We start from the raw sequence: 16,841 nt of genomic DNA, 5'->3' as shown, positions 1-16,841 counted from the left end.
GCTCTTTTCTGAGGATACACTGCCAGTTGTTTATGTATTGTGTTGTGTGCTAAGGTGCATCGTTTCATTTTTGGATATTTTGGTACGTCCTAAGCAAAGGGAATTTATATTTATCTAATTTTATGTAATTGTAATACTTTAATATTATAGTATACATTGACCAGTGTACCAAAAGCTGGTCCCCAATCGAATGCGCAACATGCACAATGCTATCCATTATTAATGGACTGACCCGCAGCGCGTGCTATTATTTAAAGGTTGGTAATTTGTTGTCATACGTTGTTGGTTGTATGACCCGCCGCGCACGAGTGCGCGGCTCCCCTGTATTGTAAAAACTTAGTGAAACGGAAATGGGCCAGGTCACAACGTGATACAAGTAATTTGTCAATGCACAATCAACAATGACCGAAACGCGCGCGCCAAGATGAACTCGTCGACGGCCAGTCAAGCTTAAATTGGGACAAATATTTTACAATTAGTATCAACCGTTAATACTAAGCTTTACTTTGTAGTGTATGTAATAAGCGCCATGAGTTGGCACAGATTTTTTGTCTCTGATTTTAATAAATTTGGTACCAAAAGTTGCCTTTAACTGTTAATAATGAAAATTCGCAGTGTAGCACGATAACATTAAAATGTATGTGGGTCTCCTGTGCATTGCAAAAGTGTACAAAGGACGAAAAATGGTTAATTTATTGCTTAAAATGCCTATAACTCCTAAAATATTGAATATTTTGAAATAATTCTTACAGGATCGTAATGAACTTATTCATTTTATTAATTAGACACAACTTTTGGTATCAAAATTATAATATTTAAAGCACGAAAATTTGTTCAAAATTTTACACAAGGGGGGACCCTTGTGTTCAGATTAAAAACTTTTGGAAAATAAATTCCTTTAAATCTTAAAATATTAGTACTAAAAGTTTCGTCTCAATGAGCCTACTTTTGCTCCAAAAGCCGCGCACCATTAAATATGGCACCTAGGCGAAACTCACTGATCTTTTCAAAAAGGTATGACAAATTTGGTATTGTGAAAATTCTCACAGGCTCTAGAAAACAGTGGTCCAAAATTTTTTAAATCCGAGCAAGTTTATTTTTATCGTGCACCCCCTAATATTGGCGACGCGAGATGCACCAATGGCCCGTCCAATGGGCCTCGCTTGTAAGTTTACAACCTACCAGGACGCGCGCCGAGTTGGACTCGTCGACAGTCCTAGCTGTATGCAACAAATATTTTACGAGTATCACCCGTTAAGTACAATGTTCAAATGAATTAAATGGCAGCGTTTCGCATGGTGCATGTAATTAAATGGCAACGTTTGATCGAAAACCTAATTTCAGCCTCCTGTGCCAGAGAAGCTCATTTTGACCTTACATCTGGATCGAAGGACTTCGCCGCTTCGACGCGCCGCATAAACTAGCATTCTTGCTTCGCATCGACGATTGTTGCTGTGCGTTGCAAAACAACGATTTTATTGATGGGTCGACATCGTCAATCAACCTTGACCATTGTTAATGATTTGGCCCGGCGCGCGCTACTTCGAAGAAATTTAGACGAGTAACATCCGTCAACAATCAACCCTACATGCATCATGCAATGGGGGGGGGGGGGGGGGGGGATTTGGAATCACTATCAGCGTCCAAAATTACAACGTTTTAGATTACTTTCATACCCTTAAAGCCTTTTCACAAGAATTTTTAAAAATTGAGGCGAGCAATTTATATAAGTGGAAGCGATTTGAAACACCATTTAATCATAAATAAAATAAAAATCTATAAATATTAAATTTAAGAATAACAACAATATTCATGCATTTATAACAAAACAAACTTTTTATTTCAGATTTGTAGCCATGATTTCAGTTCGCTCGCGCTTTAACAAAAAACTGACATTGATGAAAAGCTCGCAATTTAATCGAGCATGGATGGTTAATTCTCTCAATCAAAAGTTTTCGTTCATGGCTCATTTGACCGTGCGAATGTTGTGGGTTAAAATTATTACAATGAACATTCCCACGGGAAATGAGAATTAAGAAGTATATACAAAATTCAAAACGGGAAATCTTAAACTTTCTGGTTAAACGTTTTAACCTGCTACAAGTTGAGGCTTGCTGTTCAGGAAGTTCAAGTACGACAAAAAGGCACACATTTGGGATCACTGGAAAACTGATCATGATTCTGCAATCACCAAGTGTTATTTGAAACGTATAAAATTATCCATTCAACAAGATTCTGAAGTCAATTATCAAATAAGAAGGGTCTACATGACGCACTGCACATTATAATAGTGTTCTTACTGCATCAACAGCGTTATCAATGTCATACAGTTCCTTAATGTCATTTAGTGTTGTGTTACACTGTACCATTAGGGTCTTCTAACATGTTTTGTTGAATCTTCCAATTTCTCGGCTTTGTAAATCAGGGATATCGGCTGGTGAATGGTCGAGTAAAGATAAAACTGTTTAGTGTGGGAACACTGAACAGTCCTTAGCCGGTGAGCCTATCATCTGATGGTTAGAAGGAGTAGTGAAGAGATAGCCAACAACAGGATATTATGTGACGTCCTGGATACTCCTGAAGAAAAAATTTCATTAAGAATTAAAGGTGTTTCAAAATGTATATTTGGTATCTTAATTTTGTGAACCGGGTAATCATTTTTAGAACAATTTTATCTTAATTAGTTAATAATAATTGTTAATCAGAATCCCGATTTATCATAATCACATTATTTCATAAGATTAAGAATAACTAACTTGACAGAGCGAGAGCGTAGGTGTAAGGTCCCTGGGACACGGACAGTTTCTCGAACATGTCCATCTCGTTTATCCGACAGTTGTTGACACGACAGTCGGGATCTGACTCCACACAGAACCGCACGTTACAATGTACGTAAACCTGAAATAAAAAGTCGTTAAAAGTTAAGTTTTGTTGGAAGTTTATTTTAAAGAATCAGCTGGGTATAGTTAAATGAAATGAAATAATGTGCTTTGTGCTTGTATAATACCGCCCATATGATTAGCAACTTACACAATTGTCAGGTACTAACCACGTCAGAGCGGTTCTAAAGGGTGAGGTGAAAATATCCAGGTATAGTTAAATGAAAATCTTATTAATTTAGTTTAATTCAGCGTCTGTTTTAAAAATCACTTAAAATCTGAGAATTACCCGCCCGGAGAATCTGTTATCAGAGAACATAATACGATAGAAGCTGAATCTGGCTCTAGTGCCAGGTATGAAGTCTGCCACAGTGAAGCTGTCGTCTTCTTTGCACCTGGGGTAGAACTTGTGAGCCGACTTTCAACAGGAAAGCAAGTGTGAACAAGTTCGGAACTTGAAAGACTTGAGTACTTGATAGGTGATGAAAGACAAGCCATAAAATAGATTTCCAAGCTAAACTTTTTGGCTAAGTTGCGAGATAGTAAAATACGTATACTTCATTTGAACCATGGTGTTATTCATGTATTTTCTCGGCTCTGAAAGAATGCCAAATTGTGATAACGAATTTTTGTGCCGTAGCCTGAAACATCGACAACTACTACGAACTATTCTTACCCATTCTTGATGAAATAGTGAGGATGTGGATAATCAGTTTTTCCGTTGGGAGTTGCGAAGCAGGATTCCAATATAAAGCTGCTGCTATCGTTTGATTTCAGCTCCACGAAAACAGTCTGTGAAAATTATGAGGGTTAGTATGATCTTCGAAATTTTCCATAGTTTGACTGTCTGAGATGATCACATGGGAAAATATCACCTTAGAAACCGCATCTTCGCTTATAAATTGTAAGCTACAATTGTAATACACAGGAAGAATTATGGCTAGGTCTTCAAACAATGTATTGGTTTGGAAATATAACACGATAGAAATTATTTCTTACAAAACGTAGCCAGAATTGTACAGCACTGGCAGGGTCTTTAAAATTCAGTAAAGAGGAATTTGAGAAGTAGAATGTAGATGCATACCATGTATAATGGCTACGGGCTACCATGCATAGCATGTGATAGTTTGCATTCTTTAATCGTAATGGACATTTTTGAGAATGATTGAGAGTAATAACCGTGAATTGTTCAGTTTGTCCGCAAAATAAGTCTCTCAATCCTCTCCTTAACCTGTTTTCTAATCTTAAGCCTAATACTATACAAATTTAAACGAGTAAAAACAGATGATATTTCAATATTTCACCTTATTATTTCCAAGATATAAAACATCATGGTCCACTTCGTTAACAAAAGATATTTCAATATTTCACCTTATTATTTCCAAGATATAAAACATCATGGTCCACTTCGTTAACAAAAGATCCGAACTGTCTTGTGAAATGGCTGTCGCTGTAAAAAGACATCTCGATGGGTTCTGCAGGTGGTTTATCGAAAGGAATCGGGCATTCTATTTCTTGTATAGGATCGTATCCTCCTCCGGCTAAGCTTCTTACGTATATCTGTGATGAAATAATAAAGGGGTAATAAATGGGTAATAAAGGGGTAATAAAGGAATTATGCTTTTCTTGATAAATCTTTTGATTTCAACAACAGAAAATCTAAATTATTTGCATCATTTCCCGATTGACAAAGTGTGACTATGAGATAATAACGGTGGTGACACAGTTTTTAGGTTTGACCCAAAGAGAGAAAAACAATGGACTAAGTTTTAGACATGTCTTGATACTTTGATAGACTATCGGACAATTTCGTTTATACTTTTCTGTCAGCAAAACAGTGAACTGTCCAAACAAGCAAGATAAAAACAAAATAGCAAATTATCGGGCCAATAAAAGAGGAGAATACTGACCCTATTTCTCATGACCCTGTATTGGGCACCGGAGGAGGCATGAGGTTTCACAACTTTAGTTCCACAGTCAGGTGGATTATATTTTAGTCGGAGGGTAGCTGTGTGAGACCCCTGAGATCCTTCCACTTCGCATGACTTGTCTGGGGAGATGAGACTGTTAGTTCCAGGTTTTAGACATGTTGTATGAGATTTTGTGAGGCTTTGATTGGTTATCAATTGCTTTTAATTTGCTACAGGGTGGCCCATAGGTCAGCCCAAACGTTTACACGCGGACTTATAGTTATGGGCCACACAGCACCGTGTATATACGAATTCTTAGCTACACTTTATGTTTCATCAGCTTTTCGAATACAGCTCATATTTTTACTAAATGAAGGAATAACACGTACATACAAGGAACAGACTGCTGTTATTTATTTAATAAGCAAATTAATTTGTCTATTAAGTAAATACCTTCTGCAGTGAAATGAGGTGAGTAGTCTATTTCAGCACTGTAATCTATCCTGACACTCATGTAATCTTCACATGTTACATTTACTGAAATTGTACATTAAGTTAGGATACTATCAATGGACAAGTATATTGGAATGGCGAATTTAAAAAACAAAGCATTCGAAGTAAAATGAAACTATGAAAGTATGAAGTGGATTGAAAAAAGTTACAATTTTTACCTTTGTAAAATTTCTGTAAGATTTTCTTCTCCGATGTAGTTTTAGTTTCCATCTGTAAGGTTTCTGAGGAAACGAAATTTATCAAACGAATAATTTTGATCTCCACGAGGTTGTCACATATCAATTTTGTGATAAATGCAGCCTCTCAAGTCTCAATTTATAAATACAACTCTCAAGTCTTATTTTAGAAAAATAACTTTCAGGACTTCATCTAGATATCAAATTTTCAAGTCAGATAGCTTTATAATCTTAAGTTTTAATTAATTCAACAGTTTACCTATGATCGTGCGCCCATTTTTTGTTGATAAGGAAAACATTATCTAAATCAAACAATTATGTAGTTAATTAAACAATCGAATTAATAATTAACCTGTTGGGGTAGGTTGGGAGGTGGCCAATGTCTCATCCTGTGTACTCAGTGTCAGAGGCTTGTTGGATGGTCCGTCCGTAGTTGCTGAAATAGGAAATATTACAATTACAGTAACAATTAGCAATAAGAGTGCAATTTCAAAAAAAGTGAACAGTAAATACCGAAATACCGAAATAGTGATATAGCAAAATACCAAATACCTAAATAATCTAAATAATCTAAATAATCTAAATACCAAAACAACAAGACACGAACAATCTGCGCTTCCAAAATAAACAGTACTTTTTGTTTATTTACTCACGATCATCGGGCTGAACGGAGTCAGGACATCTTTGACAGGTTTTCTTACAGAGAAGACCACAGTCACTGTTGCAGGACTTGGTTTTGGCGCATTGTTCACATTCATCCCGCAGCCCGACATCCACACACGGTTCACTACCTGCACAGTAAAGATAACGTTAAAACGTTAAACACGATACAGACAACGTTAACATTAAAGAGGAGAAATTAGAAATTTAGAGTCTGGTAAAGCGGTCGATTTTATTAATTTTGTGAATTTGAATGAACCATAAATATAGAAAGTCTAAATGGCGTCATGATAATTCTTCCTTACTGCAAATATCGCTGAAGGTATGCTTGATGACGTCACACCTCCTGGATGCTAGTTGTCCAGTACAGGAACAGCCCCAGAGGGCACTGCCCTGAGCTAGGTTCCTGAACTGCCCCACTGCTGTCACGCACTTCGAGTTACATGTCGATATCTCGAACTTCTGAAAATGGATGTGCACGTTAAGGGGATGAATTATAATACGTGTTCATGAACGCAAACAGCTTAATACTTACGAGATTCAAATAAAAGATTCCAGCTACCAATGATGTTTTCAATTCTACAGTTCATCGGCTGTTAAGGCCAAAGTTCTGCACGGTTAGAGCTGAATCCCAGTTTAACTAATAAAACCGTTTCCACTTTATTTAATAATTATTCTCTAGGACTCACATTAGCAGCTTTCTTCTTGCATTCCTTCATGACCTTGTTGTAGCCTCTAATACAGTCGTCATTCCCGGTACACTCCATGAACTGTCGTTTGCAGTCTCCAAGAGGTCTGCTGGGGTGCTCTGTTCGATATGTCGGACTCTGGAGAGTGAGGTATCAGTAAATAAGTTTCGACTGTGAAAAGTATCCTGACATTATAATCAAAAAGAGAAATTAGAAATTAGAAATTAGAAAGATCATTACAAATTTACATGTGTCAGATCCAGATATTGTAGGATGTTGTAGTATGTGCTGTTTATTATTTTTAGATATTTCTTTATTCAGATTGGACGTTTTGTGTTTTGAAAGTTTGATTATATTGCCGGAATGATGTGATAATTTAGGGTTTTTTTTATTAAATACTTTTCAAATTTTACAGAGTACAGCAATAGATGAATATAAAATAGAATCGTTCAAAATATCGCCCCCATCTGTAAAATATGATGGGCACCCAAACACGGTAAACACATAGTGAACTATGTCCGCAGTAACTTGGACCCATTACATCGAATTAATCTAAATCCAAAAATTTATGAAAAACTATTTAATAACAAACAAATCCATGGTGAATAACTGTGGATATAGAGTCAAAATTGGTATGTCAATACGTCAAATTCCAGATACATAAGATACAGGTCTGAAATGGTCATTAATGTGTGAGAAGGTGTGCGGGTGAAGTGTGATATGATGTTGAAAGTATAGGAAGGTAGATAAAAAAAAATTAATAAAACAAAAATAATAATAATATGGGGAGCAAAGAGACTAGGCTAGACTGTTGTTTCACTATCCAATAAACATTTCCAGAGATGCTTAGTGACCTCAGCTTTGAAAAGACTAGTAGACACAATCTGTCTTACCTGTAAAGGGAGTCCATTCCACAGTATATGGGTTCTGTAGAAAAATGATTTTGCCAGTGGGCTATTTGAGGTACATGTGGTGTGTGAATTCTGACTTAACTTAGGTAAAATTGATGACATAATAGACAGACTGTCGAGGTGGCAACGTCTTAGTCGAGAAGTGCCCTGATATAAAGAGAGATAGTGAGGCAGCGATACAGGAATTAAATTGTTAAGAACTTTGTGGGAAAAAATAAGATCATTCAAGTCAAACTTTTGAGACAAAGGGAGAATGTCGACAAGCTTGCACTTTTTGACATATTGCTCAGGTGGATAACTGCGGCCCTCTTCAGACAGAATCCATTTAATAGCTCTCTTTTGGAGACTTTCTAATTTATCACTAAGTGATTTATTACAAGGGCGCCAGATTATGGAACAATTTTCGAATTGGCTACGAACCAGGGAGAGGTAAAGCGCCCGGCGACGTTTCTGATCAATGACAATATGGCCATCTCTTCTGACCATACCAAGTTGTTGGCAGGCCTTAGTATAAATTCTGTCGCACTGACTATTCCAACTTAGCTTGGGTGTAACATCGACTCCAAGATCTTTTTCTAACTCTACATACACAAGAGGAGAGCCATCAAGATTATATGCGAATGGAGGAGATAAAGATGGTTTTCCTGAAACAATAAGCACTTTACATTTTGCTGGATGAAATCGCATTTTGTTTCTTAGTGCCCAGTCAGAGAGATAGTCTATATCCATTTGTAAATTAGTATTATCAGAAGATGAATGTATTTTACGCCAGATTTTTGTATCATCGGCATACAAAACAATATCAGTATTATCCGAAAGGCCAGGAGGAATATCATTGATAAACAATACAAAAAGTAAGGGACCAAGAATAGAGCCCTGGGGGACACCAGAATTAACTGAGAGGGTAGATGACATCTCATTACCAATAACCACTCTTTGGTAACGGCCTTGAAGGTAATTGGTAAGAAATTTGAGAAGTGTACCATCAATGTTTTATAAGGTCTTTAGCTTATGAAGAAGGATATCATGATTTACAGAATCAAATGCCTTAGCAAAATCAAAATACACAACATGATTGATAATGTTTTCATGTTGTAAGTTTAATAATAATGCAATTATATATTTTTTACAATTGTCTCTGATGTTGTGATGACAAAGTATGTTATTTGTCCATCATGGCAAATTAAAGTTTTTACAGACTCGACATGTCTTATGTCGAGTCTCTTCTCCAGATTCTATAGACATTTCAAGAATTTAGGAGTTGGAGAGTCTGACTAGGCCTTATTATACAGGCGGGAGCCCAAGCCCCAGCAGTGCAGCTTGTCATAGATAGGAATAACTCAAACTATCTCAGTATGGATAACACTGAATCAAGGGTTTAACCTCTAGACACCCATGGTTTCACGAAATGCTGGAGAGATTGGTTTTGTAAATTAAAATGCCCAAAGTTTCAGCAGTTTGTACTCAAGCTTTAAAAAGGGTACAAGCTCTGGCAAAATGCCATCAGATACTTTACAGGGCCGGGGTTATAACTCCTTTGTCGTGACCGGAGCCGTGGTTATGTCACTGACCAAAGGTGTTACACTTTGAACTATTAATAAGTTAATAGTTGGAGGTGAAGGGTTTCGAGGAAATACTCTGGTATTCTATACTTGAACTTCTATTATAGAATAATTAAATAGCTTGAGCTGATGGACAAATAAAATTCCCTATTCGCAAATATTCTGATTTCTCATCCACGTGACCACGTGACCACATGACCAAGTTGTCATGGATACAGCTTCGTTAAAAGGAGTGGAGGATTACAATCTGTGCAGTTACCTGAGTCACCACAGTATCTCTTGGCAGGCAGGACATGATGAGATTACTGAATTTAGTGGTTTCGTGCGAGGGTGTTTCAAACTTACAGGTCCTGAAGATATATAAAAGGTGATGAACATTGTTAGAATATGTAAACATCACAGACAGGTCACTAGTAGCCGGTCACTAGACAGGTCACTAGTTGCAGGTGGTTTTATAGTCCTTCTTCTTTACCAACATTGTTTAAAAGTAGCTGTAAGCGTGTGCATAATATGTTTTACACGCAGATAAATAGAAAATTAGCTCATATCTCACGTCATGTGTTGTCCAACGAAGTTGTCCTTGAGAAGTTGGTTGGCTTGTGCACACTCAGGAATGCACAGCTGGTTCTGAACCGTGAACCCTGAACATACTCGGTCTCTACTCTTCAACAAAGGAAAGCAGTCGTTTTTCTTGTCACAGTGCGCTATCACCGTCTCGCAATTCACCTGAGAATAAGGTAAAAGTCGTTAGAATTATACGCATTAATGAATTACATTTTAAAAATTTCAAGATCCTGCAAAATGTTCTGAAAAATTCTAGTAAAAAAAGGTTCTTAGGTTTGATAGGTATCTAATTGTTTTTGAAACCGCACCGGCGGTAAATATGTCAGAATGTGTTATAACCTTGGTGAGAAGTAAGAAAAATAATTATAAAATATGAATTTGTGGATTAGACCCATCCAGACAAATAGTTTAACTTAATGCTTCAATAAATTTTTTTACATTTAGCTGCGTCTATCTAATCGAGGGACAATGAGTAGCTTAAAAACTCACTGTAAATACAATGTTGATGACACACATCACGATATATTAATGTTACCCAAACTCAGATAGTGATATTCTAACCTTCCTAATGTTCCTAATGTTCCCCCAGTCCCAGAGAGATAGAGATGTTAAATATCATCTAATGCCCGGTAATGGGTATCCCTAAAGATCCGGAATCATTAACCTCGCTTACACAGACCCTCAACCTCTATAATACAGTATACACCAACACATTAACTTTCTGATGGGCCAGGACGACTGACTTAAGGGCCTGGAACTGTAAGGACCCTCTTCGGATATGTAACACTATTTGAGCGGTCTGCCTACTTGTACCATGTTGTTTAAAAGTTTAAAGCATTATACGTGGTACCATGTCACGTGTTATTACCCTGTCATCCTGTCAGCTCGTTAGTCTGATCACTGTATGATACATCTGTTTACAGTTTAACACACTTAGTTTAACGGTAACTGTTAGTTAGACCTTCTGATGGGTGCAGCATGTTCATCATCATGCAATGATTAGCTGGGTTTTGGGATGGGGGTTTACTAAGTGGTATCAGGATGCTGGATTCTCTGTGACGAACATCAGGTTTAATAACGGCCGCCAATATTACAATTTAAGAAACGTGCGGTGCGTGATACTTAGAAATCAAGTTGAGGCCTGCAACAGCGGTATTGATGTAAAGGAGCAAATTACTGACACTGTCTACAGCAAGTGCAGAGACGGGGGAGTCTAGGAAAGTATAGGTCAACTTTCACCTATTGACTCAAAAAGTAAGGTAGAAGTATAATATTTGAGCTTTTTCGTAACATACGTGGCGGTTGTTGTCATATTGATATATTACTTGCGCCTACAGTGGGCACGGCATTTTGTGGACCTTGTTTTTATCTAAATTTATAAAATTAAACACAAATCTTAATTCTTAAATTCGTGTGAAAAGAGCTACATTTAAGTGAATATTATTAGAGGAGCAACTACAGAAGATACCTTAAATTTTCAGTGATAAAATCGATAAAGTTTATAAATTCTTAATCGAAAATTGTATCATTTTCTTTAACGCAACTTTTAACTATCACGAGAAAAAGGAAATGATAAAAAAGGCTGACCTTGCGAAGCGCCACGGTCGAGGAGGTCATTGTGATAGAGGTCTCGGAGGGGGTTGAGCTGAAGGTGCTGATTGAGGCGGGTTCAACTTGAGAGGGGGTCGTAGCTGCTATCTGGTCCCTACACTCTCCTGAAAACGGATAATTAGTTAGTTAATAGTTAAACAGTTAATTGGTCGTTCTGCCGATTGATTAATGAGTAAATGTGATGTAAGCGACGAATAATATGATCGCCTCTTGATCGAGTCTTGATCAATATTAATGTAGTAATGTGTTATTTCCACCATCATCTTTGCCCTTATAACTTTATAATGCTCCCCTAAACACACAGAACAGTTCCCACAACCAGTTCAAGTCCCCACTTCATATATTATCTCGTAGTTGAATGACTTCTTTTCCGCACCAATTAAGGTATTGGGTGTCTGCCATGGCTATTGACAGGAGCTATAACACCGGATATCCGTTGCCATGGGGAGGCACGTGCCAATACTCATGTCACTGGGTGATATTGTGATTCTTCTATCTCTTCTCATTTCGATTCCCATGAGGACAAAACGAATGTGGGATTTCCCATTTTATATGGCGTGTAGATACGATGATGTGCTGCAGAAACCTTTGTGCAGCACTTAAATTTATATATTCGGCAAAACTTTTATACTTTTTCTTCAAATATCATGAAGCTAATTAATCGCATACGTTTTTGTTTCGGAATTTTCACAGATTCAAGTCATGGATATATTATGAATCATAAAGAAATAAAGTTTTGAATCATCAGACACAGAAGCAATGATTCGTCACAGTTATAATAATGTGACAAGTATGACAATTCCACTAAAATAAGGGATGCAGTGCACGTGTGGACGTGTGCTGTGATGACAATATTTTCACTTTACGTCTGTGTGTATTCAAACAAGACACTACCTAACTCATGGGTTTTATAGTTAAGACAGAAGAAAGGGCGCGTCTAACTGACTTGTGACGTCAATTGTGGACTTAATCAGACTGTGTGTACCTCTAATAGACTCTAATTGAAGCGAGATTACGTGAAAAGTTTGAGTCCTTACAACTGCTTTGCGTTAATTTATGATAAATTAGAAAACAGTTTTACATAGCCCTAATCACTCTATCACACTATCATAGTATCACAAATATGCTGCCTGCACTGTTTGCATTCCCGAGTCTTGTGAAAGTAGAGATGTACGTTTGTGAATGCTAAGAATTTTATGAAAATTTGAGTTATGTAAAATGGTTTTACCTTTCTAAAGTTTTGGTTGATTAAAATTAAAACTGTATAAACGCTGGACAAAAAGAAGAAAATATCCGCTAATTAGGGTTAGGGTTCACCTGTCCAGGAACACCCTCTACTTGGAACCTGCCTAAAACTGTATAAAAGCTGGACAAAAAGAAGAAATAATCACCTCCGAGACACGATGTAATGAGTTTGCATTTCTGTTTGACACAATTGTGATCCCCCTGACAGTCACAGTTTTGGAACCTGAAAAAAGTTGAAATCAGTTAGTCAGGGCTGGATATTCCTTGTAGTACACTCATACAGCTATATAACTGCTTAATTACAATGGATTTGTTCAAGAATCAGAATTATGGTCAATTCATGGCAACTGCAAGTACACAGTTGTTGAAAGCCAAGGGTGACAACTGTCTTCTGTCTTCTCGATAGTCGGGAAGATAAAAGTTATCAGCATATTAGTGGGATAACCATTAGATTAGTTAGTTGCACGTGACAACCAATATATTAAGATGCCACAAATGATTCTTGGCTATTTAAATTCTTGTTTTACCCCAAATGTTTTAGTTACACGATATTTTAACTCGAAATTATTTCACACAATCTTCAGCAATTAAAAAGTGACGTTTGCTCGTGACGTGTACCCCATTAAAGGGCTCGTGAGACTGTACACTACAATTACACTACAATTAATACGTAAGTCTAGTTGCACCTCCTACCCAGACTCTAGTTTTCTACACTCATGTCATCGGCAAATTACTAAACGAACGGGCTCCTGGAGTTCCCAGAGCGTACGCGGCCGACTAAATAGGACGAGCTCACTTTCCGGGGGGAATACTGATTTTAGTCATCAGTTTAGAGTTTGAGGATGTGAACTTTGCGGTGACGGGGAGGATGTGAATACTGCAGCTGTGGGAATAAATTTAAGGATGTTAACTTTGAAGTCGAGCTGTCAATCGCTTCCGAGGAGGATATTGGAATAAGTGGCAGAATCAGTTTGAGGATATCAAGTTTGATTACGTGAAGTTCGGTGATGTGAATTCAGCAGCTGTGGGAATTAGTTTGAGGATATCAAGTTTGATTACGTGAAGTTCGGTGATGTGAATTCAGCAGCTGTGGGAATTAGTTTCAAGATGTGAGCATTGAAGATGGGAAGCCAGCATTTCCAGGAATTAGTTCGAGAATGTGAAGTCGAACAAAATCAAGTAATGAAATTTCAACAGCGTCGCTATAAAATGAATTAAGATTCCGGAGGCTTTTAACTTGTCGCAGGGTAATTAAAATGTGAAAATTTTGCTGGAACTACTGTTGAAATGTGTTGTAGTGAAGCGTACTCGTTTGTCAAAACTCGTTGTCAAAACTTACTAGAGAATTACAAGCCTGTCTTAACTAAAACAAAACGTAGAAGAACTTAAATGTCGTAACTAAAGGCAGCGGAACTAATCGTATAATGGATACCTACAACTGTAGCGTCATACCAAACCTGTTTTATCTAAGAGTATTCTAACTAAACTATAGCTATAAGTTAACCTAGTTAGTTAACCTAGCTAACCTATTATTATAACTGACCTGTCGTAACTGAAGGTAGGGTGTTTTAAGAGAGCTTTAAAGGCTCGTTTGCATCTCCTGCCACAAGAATGGCTCTGGGTATCATCCAGCTCCTGCTCGCACTCCATGAAGTAGGTGTGGTATAAGCTATCGCACTTTCCTATTGTGTCTCTGTTGCAAGAGTTTATCAGGGTAGAGCAAGCTGAGTCTGAAAATACAAAGGTTAAAGAATAAAATATTTTCATGAGCTCCGAAATTTATACCCAGTATTACAAGGAGAGTAGAGACTTCATATTATATTAAGATATTAGAGAATTAGTTATTACTAATTAGTATTAGTTAGTATTAATTAAGATATTAGAGTATTAGGACGTAGTGAAACTATCGGACTACGATGTATGGGGACTTGCCACCCCATGGCAACATTATAATATATCGACTCTGTTACATCGTTTCCTAAAACACCGTTACAAATTGAACTGGGATATTTTGCTGGTAGCTGATTCTGTAAACTAAAATTACCACAGAATTATAATCAATTAATTGATTAATTAATTAATTGATTATTTCCCCATAGTGTGGGTATTAGATGTGTACCTGATCTTTCGTAGTTATAAGCAGGAGCTGAGGAGTGTAACAAATTCAACAGGATAGCAATAAACCACATAGCATTCCTAGCTGCAATAATGAACATTAGGAATTTTTGAAAGCTGTTAAAAAGTTTCATTTTCTATCCTGAAAGTAAATCATAGAGTAATTAAAATGAGTCGAAAATAGCTTTTTTAAATTTTCAATATGTCCGGCAGGGTAACACCTTATACACCCAAAATGAATAAATAGCTTTTATAATTTGCCAAGAAATCTAGAAGAGGACTACAACTTTACTTAGCGTTTATTTTAAATTTATAAAGCTTAATATTTCTTCAAAAATCATTTATTGATTCATGAAGCTAATAAAATTAACCCTTCGAGGCTTTGACATCTCACCTCACAGCGTTTAATCCAAACACAACGATTTCAGCAAAGCTGTGAAACCCATATCACAGTTCCCTACTACACTAATCTTAGTACACGTATAACATAAAATCTTAAACGTAAATCAACTAAACGACCGAGGGTGTCAACTAAAGGACGGAGGGTGATGTCCGTTCCTTGGTGTGACTGGGACAGTTGAAACTAAGTTTTCTAACTTCTGTCAGCGGGTGTGAGGTGTCCCAACTATGATTTCATTTTCACTGAAACTGAAAATATAAATTAGGTTTTGCTTAACTTCACAAGTTGATATAGAATCTCAGCGGATATAATCCTCGCGAAAGATTGAAAAACACGTTCATTGATGAAAAACGTGTCTGGCATTTTTTCATGCAAAACGTTTAGTTTATCTTCATCACACATGTAATTTTAAAGGAAAGTATTTAAGTATAACTAATAACCAATGGTTTGTCAACCTGTTATTTTACACGAGCCAAGCAAATTGAAACTCAACATCTATTCTTACATTACTATAAAGTACAGAAAGAAGAAAATTACTGAAAAAAGTGCAGCTATCGTTGATAATGGCACTAAGTGACAGTCACGTGACAGTCACGTGACAGTCACACAAAGCTCAGTCAACACAAAAACTGTGAACCCTCCTCACATGACACCCCAAAACAAACTAGCGCTTGTAAACAGAGCAATAAACGTACAAACAGCATGGCAAAATACCGTTAATACAAGCGCAAAGCAATTTCCGCAACTTCCGGTTAGTACTTTTTAGCCAGCTCAAGCGGATGAAGCCATAGCAACCAGAAAACCCTCGCACCACCACTGCACCAGCAGCTGAGGCCGACCTCTTGCCCGCCGGATCACATCACAACATGAGATCATGTCTAGAGACAACCCTGGCAGGATCACAAGAGCACTGAAGACAAGACCGGGGTATGCTACTATCACCCTTCCAGCTCCAACTCGAGTCATGCAGTTGACTTGGAGACGGGGTCTAACCTCTGTTGATAGCTTTTATTGCTGGAGGTATTAGGGGACAGTCAATTTAATTAGCCGTGGTATGGTCACGTGGTGTTAGCGATGTTCTATGTGTTAATTTAAGACACGAGAGAGAGAGAGAGAGAGAGAGAGAGAGAGAGAGAGAGAGAGAGAGAGAGAGAGAGAGAGAGAGAGAGAGAGAGAGAGAGAGAGAGAGAGAGAGAGAGAGAGAGAGAGAGAGAGAGAGAGAGAGAGAGAGAGAGAGAGAGAGAGAGAGAGAGAGAGAGAGAGAGAGAGAGAGAGAGAGAGAGAGAGAGAGAGAGAGACTGAGAGAGTGGCTTGCTGCATCCTGAGGTTTGGCAGAGGCCAGGGGAGAAACCCGGAAGGCCGAGAGAGCTTGCAGGAGAATATGTTTTCAAAGTGTCAAGTGGTATAATTGAAATCCAGTTTTGGGACAACTCTTGGTTGTTTTTATGTGATGTCCAATTTTGTTGGCACAGTGATTTAATTCGCAAATTAAATCACTGTGAGAGAGAGAGAGAGAGAGAGAGAGAGAGAGAGAGAGAGAGAGAGAGAGAGAGAGAGAGAGAGAGAGAGAGAGAGAGAGAGAGAGAGAGAGAGAGAAAGAGAGAGA

General features: G+C 37.5%; 1 protein-coding gene across 2 annotated transcripts in view; it reads right to left on the bottom strand.

Moving 5' to 3' along the window:
- Nucleotides 1–1,724: 1,724 nt before the first annotated feature.
- Nucleotides 1,725–16,841, bottom strand: part of LOC134822003 (uncharacterized) — a 68,901-nt gene continuing 53,784 nt past the window's right edge. The window contains exons 2-19 of one of the 2 annotated variants that reach the window (XM_063832837.1): nt 14,840–14,922; nt 14,264–14,450; nt 12,867–12,943; nt 11,452–11,579; nt 9,854–10,026; nt 9,560–9,650; nt 6,828–6,965; nt 6,444–6,600; nt 6,132–6,269; nt 5,831–5,914; nt 5,461–5,523; nt 5,243–5,326; nt 4,790–4,929; nt 4,251–4,439; nt 3,556–3,671; nt 3,169–3,274; nt 2,757–2,898; nt 1,725–2,577 (exon numbers count right to left, since the gene is read on the bottom strand). In XM_063832837.1, coding sequence (XP_063688907.1) covers nt 2,507–2,577; nt 2,757–2,898; nt 3,169–3,274; nt 3,556–3,671; nt 4,251–4,439; nt 4,790–4,929; nt 5,243–5,326; nt 5,461–5,523; nt 5,831–5,914; nt 6,132–6,269; nt 6,444–6,600; nt 6,828–6,965; nt 9,560–9,650; nt 9,854–10,026; nt 11,452–11,579; nt 12,867–12,943; nt 14,264–14,450; nt 14,840–14,909 — 2,154 coding nt within the window. In that variant the 5' untranslated portion in view covers nt 14,910–14,922 and the 3' untranslated portion in view covers nt 1,725–2,506. Of the gene's footprint in view, nt 2,578–2,756; nt 2,899–3,168; nt 3,275–3,555; nt 3,672–4,250; nt 4,440–4,789; nt 4,930–5,242; nt 5,327–5,460; nt 5,524–5,830; nt 5,915–6,131; nt 6,270–6,443; nt 6,601–6,827; nt 6,966–9,559; nt 9,651–9,853; nt 10,027–11,451; nt 11,580–12,866; nt 12,944–14,263; nt 14,451–14,839; nt 15,054–16,841 lie in introns of those variants that run through there. The other variant, XM_063832836.1, reaches the window with a different exon arrangement.

Source organism: Bolinopsis microptera, chromosome 10 (assembly GCF_026151205.1).
Source record: "Bolinopsis microptera isolate Bmic1 chromosome 10, MBARI_Bmic_1.0, whole genome shotgun sequence".
Classification (NCBI taxonomy): Eukaryota; Metazoa; Ctenophora; class Tentaculata; order Lobata; family Bolinopsidae; genus Bolinopsis; species Bolinopsis microptera.
The sequence above is the reverse complement of the archived record's forward strand: the minus strand, read 5'-3'. Positions and strand labels throughout refer to the sequence as shown.